This window comes from Mesitornis unicolor, unplaced genomic scaffold (assembly GCF_000695765.1).
Source record: "Mesitornis unicolor isolate BGI_N332 unplaced genomic scaffold, ASM69576v1 scaffold1349, whole genome shotgun sequence".
In the NCBI taxonomy this organism is placed as follows: Eukaryota; Metazoa; Chordata; class Aves; order Mesitornithiformes; family Mesitornithidae; genus Mesitornis; species Mesitornis unicolor.
The window spans coordinates 42,432-54,631 of NW_010207769.1; the positions used below are offsets into that span (position 1 = coordinate 42,432).

General features: G+C 46.0%; 1 protein-coding gene across 1 annotated transcript in view; it reads left to right on the plus strand.

The window, feature by feature from the left end:
- MYT1 (myelin transcription factor 1) overlaps window positions 1–11,944 on the plus strand; it is a 32,051-nt gene extending 20,107 nt beyond the window's left edge. Inside the window, exons 14-21 of the mRNA XM_010192214.1 lie at window positions 41–109; window positions 4,150–4,212; window positions 4,791–4,874; window positions 8,083–8,304; window positions 8,889–8,980; window positions 9,902–10,005; window positions 10,124–10,267; window positions 11,707–11,944. Of these exons, the coding sequence (XP_010190516.1) occupies window positions 41–109; window positions 4,150–4,212; window positions 4,791–4,874; window positions 8,083–8,304; window positions 8,889–8,980; window positions 9,902–10,005; window positions 10,124–10,267; window positions 11,707–11,847 (919 nt within the window). The 3' untranslated portion in view covers window positions 11,848–11,944. The remainder of the gene's footprint in view (window positions 1–40; window positions 110–4,149; window positions 4,213–4,790; window positions 4,875–8,082; window positions 8,305–8,888; window positions 8,981–9,901; window positions 10,006–10,123; window positions 10,268–11,706) is intronic.
- Window positions 11,945–12,200: the final 256 nt, after the last annotated feature.

The following is a 12,200-nucleotide window of genomic DNA, read 5'->3' on the forward strand; positions in this document are numbered from 1 at the left end:
TTTTTTTGCTTATCCAGATATTCCATCTCTTCTCTTTCAGCCTTTCTGGTTGTCCTCTTGCTGACAAGAGCCTCAGAAACCTCATGGCTGCCCACTCTGCTGACCTCAAGTATGTTTGCGCTAAACTTGGAACTCCTTTTTTTTCTTTCTTTTTTTTCCCACCCTTTTTTCCTCTCTCCCCTTTCCCTGCCCTCCCCTTGCTCTTGCTCTGCTTTTGCTTTTCCATCCCTTCCCCTCTCCTTTCCAAGAGCCGATCAAAATCCACCTGCAAGGAGCTCTGGTGGAGTCATGGGCAGAGTCAACATCATGGAGCAAGGCTTATTCTGGGGAGGGGGATCACGGCAGCCATCAGAAATAACATGGACCCTGGCAGGCTTCCTTCGGGCACTGTAGAAATAATGCTATTTTCTTTTTCATTTGGCATCTTTCCCCAATCTCTTGTTCCCTGGTTTGTGCCATAACCTCTTTAATTCAATGTTTTTGTATGGTTCTCAAATAATCTGAAGCCTACAGAAAGGCACAGCTTTGTTTTTGGGTAGAGGCACAGCTGGGGAAATACTGCCAGGACATAGTGAAGCCAGCTCTTTTGGAGAACCTGGGATGTTAATTTTACGCTAAATTTTAGGAACCCCTATTTGGGAGGTTTCTGTTCATCTCCATGGGAGTTTGATTTGTGAGAGAGTGAAAGAGGGAGCAAGCAAACCCTTGGTGAAGCCAGATCCTGAGCCATTGGCGAAGAGCTCACGGGCACCCAAATTTTTTCATTCCTATTTCTGTTCCCGATGGGAGGAACACGGTCTTCACATTCACATTCAAATATCTTCCTCTGAATCCTGTTTTCAGCTTTGCCCCTCATTTTCACTAGGAGCTTATTATTCACAAGAGGGTTTCCCAAATCTTCTCTTTGGTTGCCTCCCCTAAAGAAAGGTTTAATAGAAATCGTATTTAAAATAGATGGAGACACTGGGGGCACCCAAAGCCTCCTCCACCCAGTCTACACCTTTGGGGAAAAGCTAATTGTGATTTTTTTTCCCAACATCACTTTCATGGAGCCAGCCTATTTTTTGAGGTTGATTCTCCTCTGAGCTCCCTGCTTTGCTGAATCCAGTTTCAGGATTATTTAGACACTGAGATATTCATAACTACAACTGAAGAGCCTCTACTGAGAGTAAAACTTCATGAGGGACTTCACATTGCATGGACTCATCGTAAAAAAATAGCTGTGTCTTGCATCCTGTATGCAATCAGTGATACTGAGAGCCATAATAAGAACAGTTAAACCAGGTGGGAGCCCCTTTTGTCATTAAGGTGACCCCAAATTCCTTTTTGGTGGCCCAGATGGCAGCATGGGTCTGGGACTGCTCCGCACCCCACTGCCAATGCGGGTGCTGGTGCCAGGTGAAATGTTCATTAAGCACCTGTTCCTCATCGCAGAGGCGGCAAAAGTCACTGGATTAGTTGATATTAATAGAATATGCTAGTGGAGGGGAAGGACTCACATGATTAGCACTAAGTACACTTAATCATGCATTATAGACGATATACATTTTGAAAGAACCTCTTAAAAGAGCTTTGCTGAACTGGTGTTTCTCCAACAGCCTTAAAGAATAGCCCAGTGATCAGGCAATTAGTGTTACAGATATTATAAGCTCTCAGAAATGGTACCCATTTCCAGTAAGGGCCTGGAAAAAAGCAAATGGGGTCATCCCTGAGACCAAGCATCGCGTCCAGCCTTGCTGGGCAGCATCCCCTGCTCCCCTTGGGCAACAGAGGTCAGCACTTTGTATCAAAATACTACATAAAACAGAAGAATTTTGGCCAAAATAAAGCTTTTAAATGTTATTTCCCCAATACTGCTTTTTTTCTATGTCCTGGTGAGAATGGGAGCGGAGCAGGGAGGCAGGGAAGAGGATTTGGAGATATTACAGATAGCGCAGTCATCGCTTTTCACAACTTCAGATAAGGCCATGTCAGTGTTTCTATTATAAATTCTATTTCAGGGGTTAATATCCCTGATGGAAAAAAAATAGCTCCAGGCTGGAACATGCAATAAAAGGTCTCGGTCGGTATGATTTGTCTCCAGATAATTAAAAATAAATCTCAAATCACTTCTCTCCCTTTTCTGAAAGTCCTGAAAGGCAAAAGGAGTTCGGTGTTAGTGTTTTCATAATTTCATCCCACCCTGAAGCTAGAACAACATAGAAATAGTTTTGCTTTCTAATTTTAAGAGCGTATAACAGGGAAATGTCACAGTCATCTCCTAAACCTGTAATTTCTAAATGAGTTGGAGAATTTGCACCCTCGTCGGGGTCCATCTTTCACCGCACTGGACCTACGTGCATTTATGTTTTCCTGGGTCTTGCTGAGCCTTGGTCCTGTCTCCCTGTCACCCTTCTGAGACCAGGATATGTCCTTGCTCTCCCACCTTAGGTGAGATGCCAATTTTTTTCATCAATGGACACTTTTCAATGATCCACAAATGCCAAACCCTCCCTCAGAGCTGGTGCAAAGAGGAGAATTTTGACATTTTCTAACACCAACAAAAAAAGGAGGACTTTTAAAAGGCCATTTCCCAAGCTTCAGAACTAAAGGCATCTGTTGAAATCATTGTTCCACTGACTTTTAGGGGCCAGAGCACCCCAACTCTACCGTTGCCTAGGCCAGGCAGGAGTTTTGGCCTCATGGCTGCCCATCACTTCATTGGGGTGTCCTGGAGAAGCAACAATCCCAGCTCTGTGGCAGGGCACCAACCAGTGCTACCAAACCAGGCACTGGTGCCTTTAACAATAGGGATCGAGAAAGTGAGAGTACAGCAAAATCCTCCCTCAAAGGGAAAGGGCACCCTGCAATCCTGCAGCTGTGCCATGAGCTTTGCTTGCTCCAACTCAGAAGTGAGTGGTTGAGCATCTGCTTGTCCTGCAGCAGCCCCTGGATTTCCTCCCCCTGGTCCTAATCACTTGACTCAAACAGCCCTGGCTAATTGGTAGGCTGGCACACACGTCCTTGGTGAGCACTCCTCGCCTCTCTTCCTTGTCCCCATGACAACTTTTATGTTGGCTGCCTCACCTACAGCATTCGGAGCAGATCTTTGTGCTCGTGGTACTTCATATCCCCTCACCTTTCTCGCTTCTGCGCCCATAATGATGCGGTGCTTAACTCGCACCATTATCTTCGCTGCCGCTCGGCAGGGCTCACAGCCCCTGCAAGCCTTTGTGTAGGATTGTGTGATCACAGAGCTATTCTCCAGGCTTTGCTTTCAATTGTGTCCCGGAGTGCTGGATGCTTACCTTCAAATCCATGATCATGGCTGCATCCTCAAAGACCCCTTTGAACGGCAGCAGCTGAAGACCTAGGGGCAGATTTTTGCACCACAGCACCAGAAGCTGCTGGTACACTGTGTGTGGTGACCTGGTGGTCCCCAGCCCAAGGTCCTGCAGGCCCCTGGTCCTCCTGCAGACACCCCCTCCCCCTTGCCCTTATGGAAGGAGGAGACCTGAGGTTAACCTCACCTTTTCTCTCCCATTCCTTCACTACTTTCCATCAGAGGCATCAAATGGTTTTGGACTCTGAGGACCCTCTTGGGGTGGGGTGTCTGTTTGCCCTCAGTGAGATTAGCCAAATCACCCAGAACTGAGCTGAAAACTTCTGCTGGGCTTCCTCTTTGTGTTGACTGAGGTGGCCCCGAAGAAGAAAGCTTGATGACCAAGTTGTCCAGAGTTGTAGGCTATTCTGCTGGTTTCTTCTCTATGCTCGCATCTGGCCCAATGTCCCTGGATGGTACCTGCCATCTCCTTACATCTTCCTCAGGAAGACAGACACTGCCCTGGAGGTCTTTTTTTGGCTCCTTTGCTATCATCTCCTGAGCCATCCCCTTCATGAACGTGGGGACAGAGGCTGGGACCCACGTTCCTCTGCTCCCAATGTCTCCACCTCTTCCCGCCGATGTTCCTCTCCAATGCCAGCATCGTGCAGCATTGCATCGACTTTGGTGTCATGGATATTACAGACCAGACCTGCTCCAGAAGGAACAGGAGGAAAAAACCCACCTGTGTGTTGACAGTCCCCATTTCTCTTTGAAATGAGCTGTCGCAAAGCGTCGATCCTCTGCTCGCATCCCCAGGCTAATCTGAGCATCCCTTGCCTCCGCAGGTGCCCTACTCCTGGTTGTGATGGCTCTGGTCACATAACAGGAAATTATGCATCGCATAGAAGGTAAGATCTCCCTTAAGTTATTTTCTGTGTAGCCTTTTTCTGTTGTTTTGGTTTGGTTTTTTTTTTTTCCCCTGCAGTGGGCAGAGTTGTAAAGTTCTGAATAAAACATTAATGTTACTGACAACTGAAGCCTATTTTCATCTCTTTAATCTGACTTCTCTTTTTTTTTTGATGTTTCCAGCATCTGATTAGAAGCTCCCTTCAACAGAATAAAAGACAAAGGGTCAGATTTTAGCTGATGCAATGTTCCTCTTAGTAATGCTACCTATTTATGACTTCTATTATCACTTTAGAGCATTAATAGAAGAGATCTGAGACTTCTGTTTCAACAATTCCATTAAACATCGCAGGCTGTTAGCAGTTATCTTCTTATCTAGACACCATTAATTACTGTCCATCTCCCTCAATTTTTTATTATTTTTTTTTTCTCCTGACTTCTCCTCGTGATGTGAAGCTGCAAAACGAGAGAGATCAAAAAACACTGTTCCAAATTCAAGGGAAAGATGACTGAAGTGGGGGAATAGCAAATGCAGTGATTCTGCCAGTGAGACAGGCCTTTCTTCTCTTTTTAACCACAGTCTGTCAGGCTGCCCTCGTGCCAAGAAAAGTGGGATCAAGATCACCCCGACAAAGGATGACAAAGAAGACCCAGAGCTGATGAAGTAAGTCTGGACAAACACTCTCAGGCAGGCTTATAGGGTGTGAACAGTTCCTCTCCTACCTCTGCTTTATTTAATGCCTGGAAAAATTGCAAGTGATGTAAATGCGGGTAAAAACCCACAGTCGAACAAAACATCACAGGTTTTTGGGCAGCAATGGGCAGGCAATGGGTGCCAATAGACTTGCTTAACTCCCAGGAGAAACAGAAACAGAAACTACCCAGCAGTGAGTTGGGTCAGGATCCGGTAACCCTGAATGAAATGTGTTTTGTAGAGTCGTTGCCACAGCTGAATATTCAAAGCGAACAGAAAAAGCCTTCCCCTGCTGCCTCGGGCTGCATTTTTCATAACATCTCAGGGGCTTTATTCCCACTGGGAAATGAGATTTTTAAATCCCTTAGTCTGCCTCAGGAGCATTAATTTACTGTGAAATCCATATGCCCCAGCATCACAAGCTTGGTGTCCAAGGACTGACGTGAGGTTCGGGATCGGTGTCTCAACCCGTCCTGCAGGTACGGGACATCAAAGCTTTACAGCAGCACTGGGGCCAGCGCTGACTCCAGCATCCCGTTTTTGGTTAACCCCAACCTTTCTGGAGCCTGTCTGCTCACCCAGTGAGTGCAGATGAAGAAGGTTAAAAAGAAACATGAAAAAACTTATCAGCCCCCTCCAAGAGTTTCCAGATGCCTGTGAGCACTGACATTTCTGGCCAAACTCCTTTGGCTCAGCAAGCTGTCCCTAAATGCATCCTTTTCCCCCCTATTTTAGCCTTAGGGCAAGTCTTGTCCTTGCAGAAGAGCAGAGATGGGGACCTCCGGGTACCCAGGCTGTGCCCTGGAGCAGGAACCCAGGGCTGTGGAAGAGCCTGGCAGGGGCTGCAGGAAACCGGGATGCACAAACAGGGGAAGGACCTTTAAGAAAGCAATGATATTTGAGCCATCTGCTCTGTTCTTGCTCCTCAGACTACAGGAAGGAAAGCCTCCCAGTTAAATGAGCCATGTGATAATTAGCAGGAGTTAGCAGAGTTTATTAAAAATTAAGCAACCTACTCGAGAATCCGTGGGAAACAAACCTTTTTTTGGCTCAAATACCTTAAATTGCTGGTGGCATTGTAATGCAGTGCCATTAACCAGTGGCACAGCGAAGCAAGGGACAAGAGGCAAGTGCTGTCACACAACGGCCATCCATTTGCTCCTGTTATCGTGGTCAGAGACCCCTGGTAGGGATGTTGCCTCTCTCCACAGTTCTCTGAAAAGAGGTTGCTTCCCAGTGCAAGGAGAAAGGGGTTTTTACAGGGCTGTGTTGTTACATACTGGTGTTTGTACAGGAACACGGGATGAGCTGTCAAGGCATCCCCAGCAGACCCAATGGTCCCTCCCAGCATCCTCACCAGAGTCTGGGTCTCTCCTAGTCTTCCCAAAATATGGAAACACTGGGAAGCTAAAGTGACAAGAAATGGGGTTGGAGCATCACCAGACCTGGGATTTTCTGACTCCTAGAAAGCTGATGTCAGCCACCCCTGGACTGGTTTTGGAGGCTCACAGTGGCAGCGGGACTGTGGGTGTGGGCACAGGCAGCCAGGGTGAGCTGCCAGGGTCTCTGTGGCATGAGGACGTGAAGGTGTTCCTCAAAACCCCACAGCATGGGCAGCAACCCCCTCTCCTCTGGTGTGCCCAGTAGGAGAAGCTCCTCTGAGATGTGCAGAAAGATCCCTTCAGCCCTTGGAAGCTCATGTCCTCCCACAGCAAGGTGTGCCTGGCGCAGGTTTGCATTAAGGAGCTTTGGCTCTAAATCCCTCCTCCATCTGCGCCCAGCACCACTTGGAACCCGGCCGAGATTTGCACATCGCAACCAAGCAGAAAGTCACTCAGTCCCTCTTGTGTTTGCTGTTCATCCGTGGTGTAATTTGCTGCAGACGGGATTGAACAGATCACCTCAACCTTCATCCCAGCCCTGGCATAAAACGGAAGCATTCATGGCTGCTTAATTGATCAAACGCTACTGGTGCTTCCGTTAAATAATAATAATTTAAAAAATGAAAAATAAAAAAAAATGTCCAAGCCAGCTGTTTTGCACAATAAGGCTCTGGTTTATTTTTTAACAATGAAAGTGTAATGAAAGTTAAATTAACAGCGTAAAATATGTAACGGTTGGGCCGTAACGGCTGCATATAAATGCTGGGGTTTATCTCTTTCTCTCTCGCTCTTTTTTTCCACACTCCCCCCCCCCCCCCTTTTCCTCCTGAGGATTCAGTAATTTGCTCGTGATCATATAAAAGCAATGATGTTATGAATTTACTGAGGATCCTGCTGGCAGGGATATTATAAGTGAATTGTGCTGCATTTGCAGCTGATTAAAATCGAGATCAGCATTTTTCAAATTATCTTGGGAAAAGGCTGGGTGTACAGCTCCCCCCTTCTGCTGTCATCCCCCTTTTGTACGAAATATAAACAATCAGGGTAATCATTTCTGTGGTGAAACGCAGCTTGCGATTTGCAGGAGCAGCTCGGTGGATATTTTGCTGGGGAGACTCAACATCCCTAATTGCTTTCAAACCGAGGACATGGGGTTATTTTTGCCATTTCTTACCTACTTTTCCTCCCACCCCTCCTTGTTTAGAGTAACCTCCCTTGAGTAATAAACTTTTAACGGTATTTATAATTGCCTGGCATCTTTAAACAAATGCGAACCACAGCAGAAACCTTTAATAGATACACCAGGCTGTGTCAAACGGCTGAATTTAGTGAGAGTGGTCCTACGTGACGTTGACTGTGCTAGCGTAGGGTGATAACGTTGATGACCCTGGGTTCCTCAGCAGAGATGACTGTAAAAGCGTGGTGGTTCAGTGCAAGCACACGAGCCTTGGGTAACGTTGGGATCCCACATCAGACAGCCCAATCTGCCATCTTTGCCCTCAATGAGGCACCCAGCACAAGGTTTGGGACACGCTTTTGCTGCAAGAGTGAGTGTGATATGACCTCCACGGTCTTCCCCTCTTGCAGGATTTGCCTTGGTTGTCTTTGGCTCTTTTGAAGGGGCAGCTGTAACTCTTAGTTCCCCATCTACCATTTCCTTCAAGCACATACCCTGTGAAGTCCAGACGAGATCCCCAAATGTGAATGCTCTCTTCCCAGGCTTCCGCAATTCCTACTTGTCTTTAATTTCCTTACATCCTTCTTCATTCCTGTGCTGTAACTTTTGGTAATTGCAGGTGTCCGGTTCCTGGCTGTGTTGGGCTTGGACACATCAGTGGCAAATACGCCTCTCACCGGAGCGCATCGGGGTGCCCTCTGGCAGCCCGCAGGCAGAAGGAAGGATCGCTCAACGGCTCCTCGTTTTCCTGGAAGTCGTTGAAGAATGAAGGCCCCACCTGCCCTACCCCAGGCTGTGATGGCTCCGGCCATGCCAATGGGAGCTTCCTCACTCACAGAAGGTAAATCACAGGGTTGAAATCACCAGGAGCATGAAAGCATTGCTGTGGACTGACCCACCTGCCTGTAGATGCTGCTTGAGCATCGTTCAGCTCTTCGTGCAAGGCTCAACAGCTGGTGCTTTTGATGGTGACCTCAGTCAGTTTGCTTCAAGGTCAGAGCTTTCTGCATGGAAGAAAATGTGTAGTTGTTTTAATATTGCAATGGTGAGATGTAGATTGAGCAAAATAATGAAAATTGATAATGTAATGTCCTTCCATGAGCAAGTCAAATCAGGACTTGGGCACCAGAATCACAGAGTCTGACGTCCAAACCAGCCAGAATCATCTCACCTTCCTCACCTGTTGTACCCTCTCTTTTAGGAAACAATGTGGTTTTTAATCTTTGCTCAGAGAAAATTGCTCTCGCTTTACAAATGGGGAGTTTTGTGGCATTATTCATAAAGCAATTTCCTCTGTACCATAAAAAGCTTTTAAAAGAACTGTCTCCCAGCATGAACTCCACCAAATGGTACGTGCTCTTGTTGGGAACATAAGCACCTATAAATACCAAGAGTTTATGAAACCCATTTTTACTTGCTTTTCAGTTTGTCAGGGTGTCCAAGAGCTACTTTTGCTGGGAAGAAAGGAAAACTCTCAGGGGATGAAATTCTCAACACAAAGTTCAAGACCAGCGACGGTAAGGATTTTCACTCCATGTGCCTTGCAGGTGTGCCAGGGTATTGAGCCCGTATATTGTTTTCTTTGCAGACTGGGCAGGTTTCAACCATTCTTGCCCCAAATTTCCAAGCATATTATGTGCTATGAATGCCCATTTCTTGGGTTAGCTCGGTGTTGGGGGTGGTGTGGTACCAGCACCATTCCCCCCAGTGATGCACTGGGAGAGAGCAGGTGAAGCGATAAAGGAGTTTCCATAGTGAAACTCCAGGCAAAAAACATTAATGCTGAAACTGAGATATTTTTTCAAAAAGTTCCTAGCATTTTTACAAATCCTTTGCAGTCGTTCAGCGATTTTTCACCTATTCAGGGCTTTTAATCCTGCAGATATTTCTGGATCTGGAATTTTGTTAGCGACGGCACTTTGCATTTCCAGCCCTATTACTGAGGTTTCCGTGGTATTTGACAAGGTTCAGGCATTTAACTTGAATACTTATATAGCTTGGAGTCTATAAATACCTACACTCTTCTAGAAATATTGCTTTATTTTATGAACCTTGTAATTTCTAACCAAGACATTCATTAGTTTTTTAAATGGCATCTTCCCAAACTCAGGGGTGGATGGAGTGACCCGAGTTTTCAGGGCAATCAACCTTGCAGGATACATGGGGGTACTGGACTCCAGCTGCTGTGCTGGCATTGGCTTTTGCATTTACATATTGACCTACAAAGTATCATTGAAGTGTGATGCTAAAAAGGTTACTGGAAAAAAAAATAAATTAAAAACCAGGTGAGATGTGCATCTTGTTTAGAGGATGTAAAAGCAAAGGTGAGGACTTTGTGAGTGGTGATGTCTATGCAATAGGATGGGCTCAGCAGAAAGCCCAATGTTTTTCTCTCCCCACAAGCGTTTGCTGACTCTCGGTGACCTTCTCTCCTGCAGTTCTGGAGAACGATGAAGAGATCAAGCAGCTGAACAAGGAGATCAGTGAGCTGAACGAGTCCAACTCGGAGATGGAAGCGGCCATGGTGAAACTGCAGTCACAGGTTTGTGTGCTTGGAAGAGCATCCAAACCCACAGATGCATGGCCAAGGCCCTTGCACGGGTGGTGGTGGGTGCCATCACGGCAGGGTTGGTAACCCCGTCGTGCTCCTTGCTCTGCAGATCTCCACCATGGAAAAGAACCTGAAGAACATTGAGGAGGAAAACAAAATCATAGAGGAGCAAAATGAAGCCCTGTTCCTGGAGCTCTCAGGGTTGAGCCAGGCTCTAATCCAAAGTCTTGCCAATATCCGCCTTCCACACATGGTAAGAAACTTTGATCGAGGGAGCCGGGCCAAACCTAGTTCACGATAAGGCTCATGTACAATTAAAGAGTGGGAGAATTTCTATACATACACCTACACATCCTTTATAAGATCAGTACTTCGGCCTTATCTCTGAAGCTTGCATTATATCTCCCTTTTGTTGTCATTTTCTGCTGATCTCCCTTTGTATCTATTGTTCTCTCTCATTACATCTGGGAGCATTATCACAAAATAGGAAACTTTATCAAGGGCACCCAGCACCTTTTAGGCTAAGACAGCACAAGCAGAGATCAGGAGGGATTGGATTTCAACGTCAGAAAGATCTTACAGCTCCTATTATAATGCAGGTAGTTTCAATTCAGTTTTGAATAGCTGGCAGCCAAAGAATAGCATTCTTAAAGGGAGCGTATTTTGTTTAATTTAACAAGGTCTAACAGCCCACAGCATGTTACCACAGAGTTACTGCAAAATGAAAAGACTGCATTAAAATAGTAAAACCACAAAAGGCTATTAATTACCTTCTCTCTATTCCCAGGAATGTAATTACTGTTGTCAAAACCAGGTGTGTGGAGGGGGGGGCTCGTGTTGTTGGGGAAGCTGTCCTCTTACAACTCATAAAGACCATCACCATGATCAGAGGAATGAGCTTTTGATTTAATTTTCTGCCATTTATTTTTTTTGGGGGGGATACTTTTTATTGGGGTTGGTATTTAAATTCAGGGTGGTTGGAGAGAAGCCATCCTCCAGCAGAGCAGTTTTGGATAGTATTCACCCAGCTGCCTAACTGGCAGAAAACCGCTCGCTGAGTGCTTTTTTGTAAAGTATTTGACGCATAAAGGTCAAATAAACTGTTCAGCAAATATTTTTTCAAGGTTTCAGGCAACTCCAATTAAATAATGCCCACGAGACTTGTATGCTCATTTTATTCCTGTTCTTTTTCTTCCTTCTCCTTTTCTTTCCCCCTCCCCATTAACTCTGAGTTAGATTTTTGCAAGGTTTCCACAATATCCCTCAAAAGCAAAAGCTGCACCACAGCAGCAGCATGCTGGCATGGGCAGACACAAGCCCAAGGTGACTGGATACCTGTCCTGACTTTGCCTTTGATTCCCTTCATGATGCTTCAGCAATCCTTTCGTCCTCCAGCCCTTCATTTCCATGGCTCAGTTCAGCCTCCAGTCTGTCAAACTGCACACGCTTAACCTGATGCTGTCAATACTTCCACGAGGCCAATGCATAAAATTAAGGATCCAGTTAGGAACTGCCAGGATCGGGGGTTGCCCATTGAGATGCCCACACATACAGCACCGTGCACAAAAAGGCTCCGACATGGAGACCCGCGGCTGTTGGTGCACACGTAGTTGATTAATTGCAAAGAAACATCTCAGCCTCTTCCTGCTCTACCACTAATGCTTTTTTTTTTTTTGCCTTTTTTGGCTGTAGGAGCCAATAAGTGAGCAGAACTTTGATGCGTATGTGAACACGCTGACCGACATGTACACCAACCAGGAGTGCTACCAGAACCCGGAGAACAAGGACCTGCTGGAGAGCATCAAGCAAGCCGTCAAGGGCATCCAGGTTTAGTTGAGCAAGTGAAACAGACTGTAAGATGGAACTTTCCCTCCAAGTATTCAGGTTTACAAGTTAGAAAACTTGTTTAATGAATGAAAAAAAAAAAAAAGGACCAAAATGTAACCAAGAGGCCATTTCTGAGACGTGGAACTGATTGAACTCAATGTTCTCGTTTACTTAACTTTGGACCTTCTTGAGAAAAGTGGTTTTTTCTACCTGGACCACGAGGTAGATCAGGATGGAAGGTTAAATTCTCCAGTAGGCTGTGGGGCTTGGCAGCTGGTGAAGAGCAGGCATCTTTCATGAGTTGCCATGCTCTTGCAGAGTTGATCCAAGGGTTAAAACGTTACAAGAACAGGGTCTTG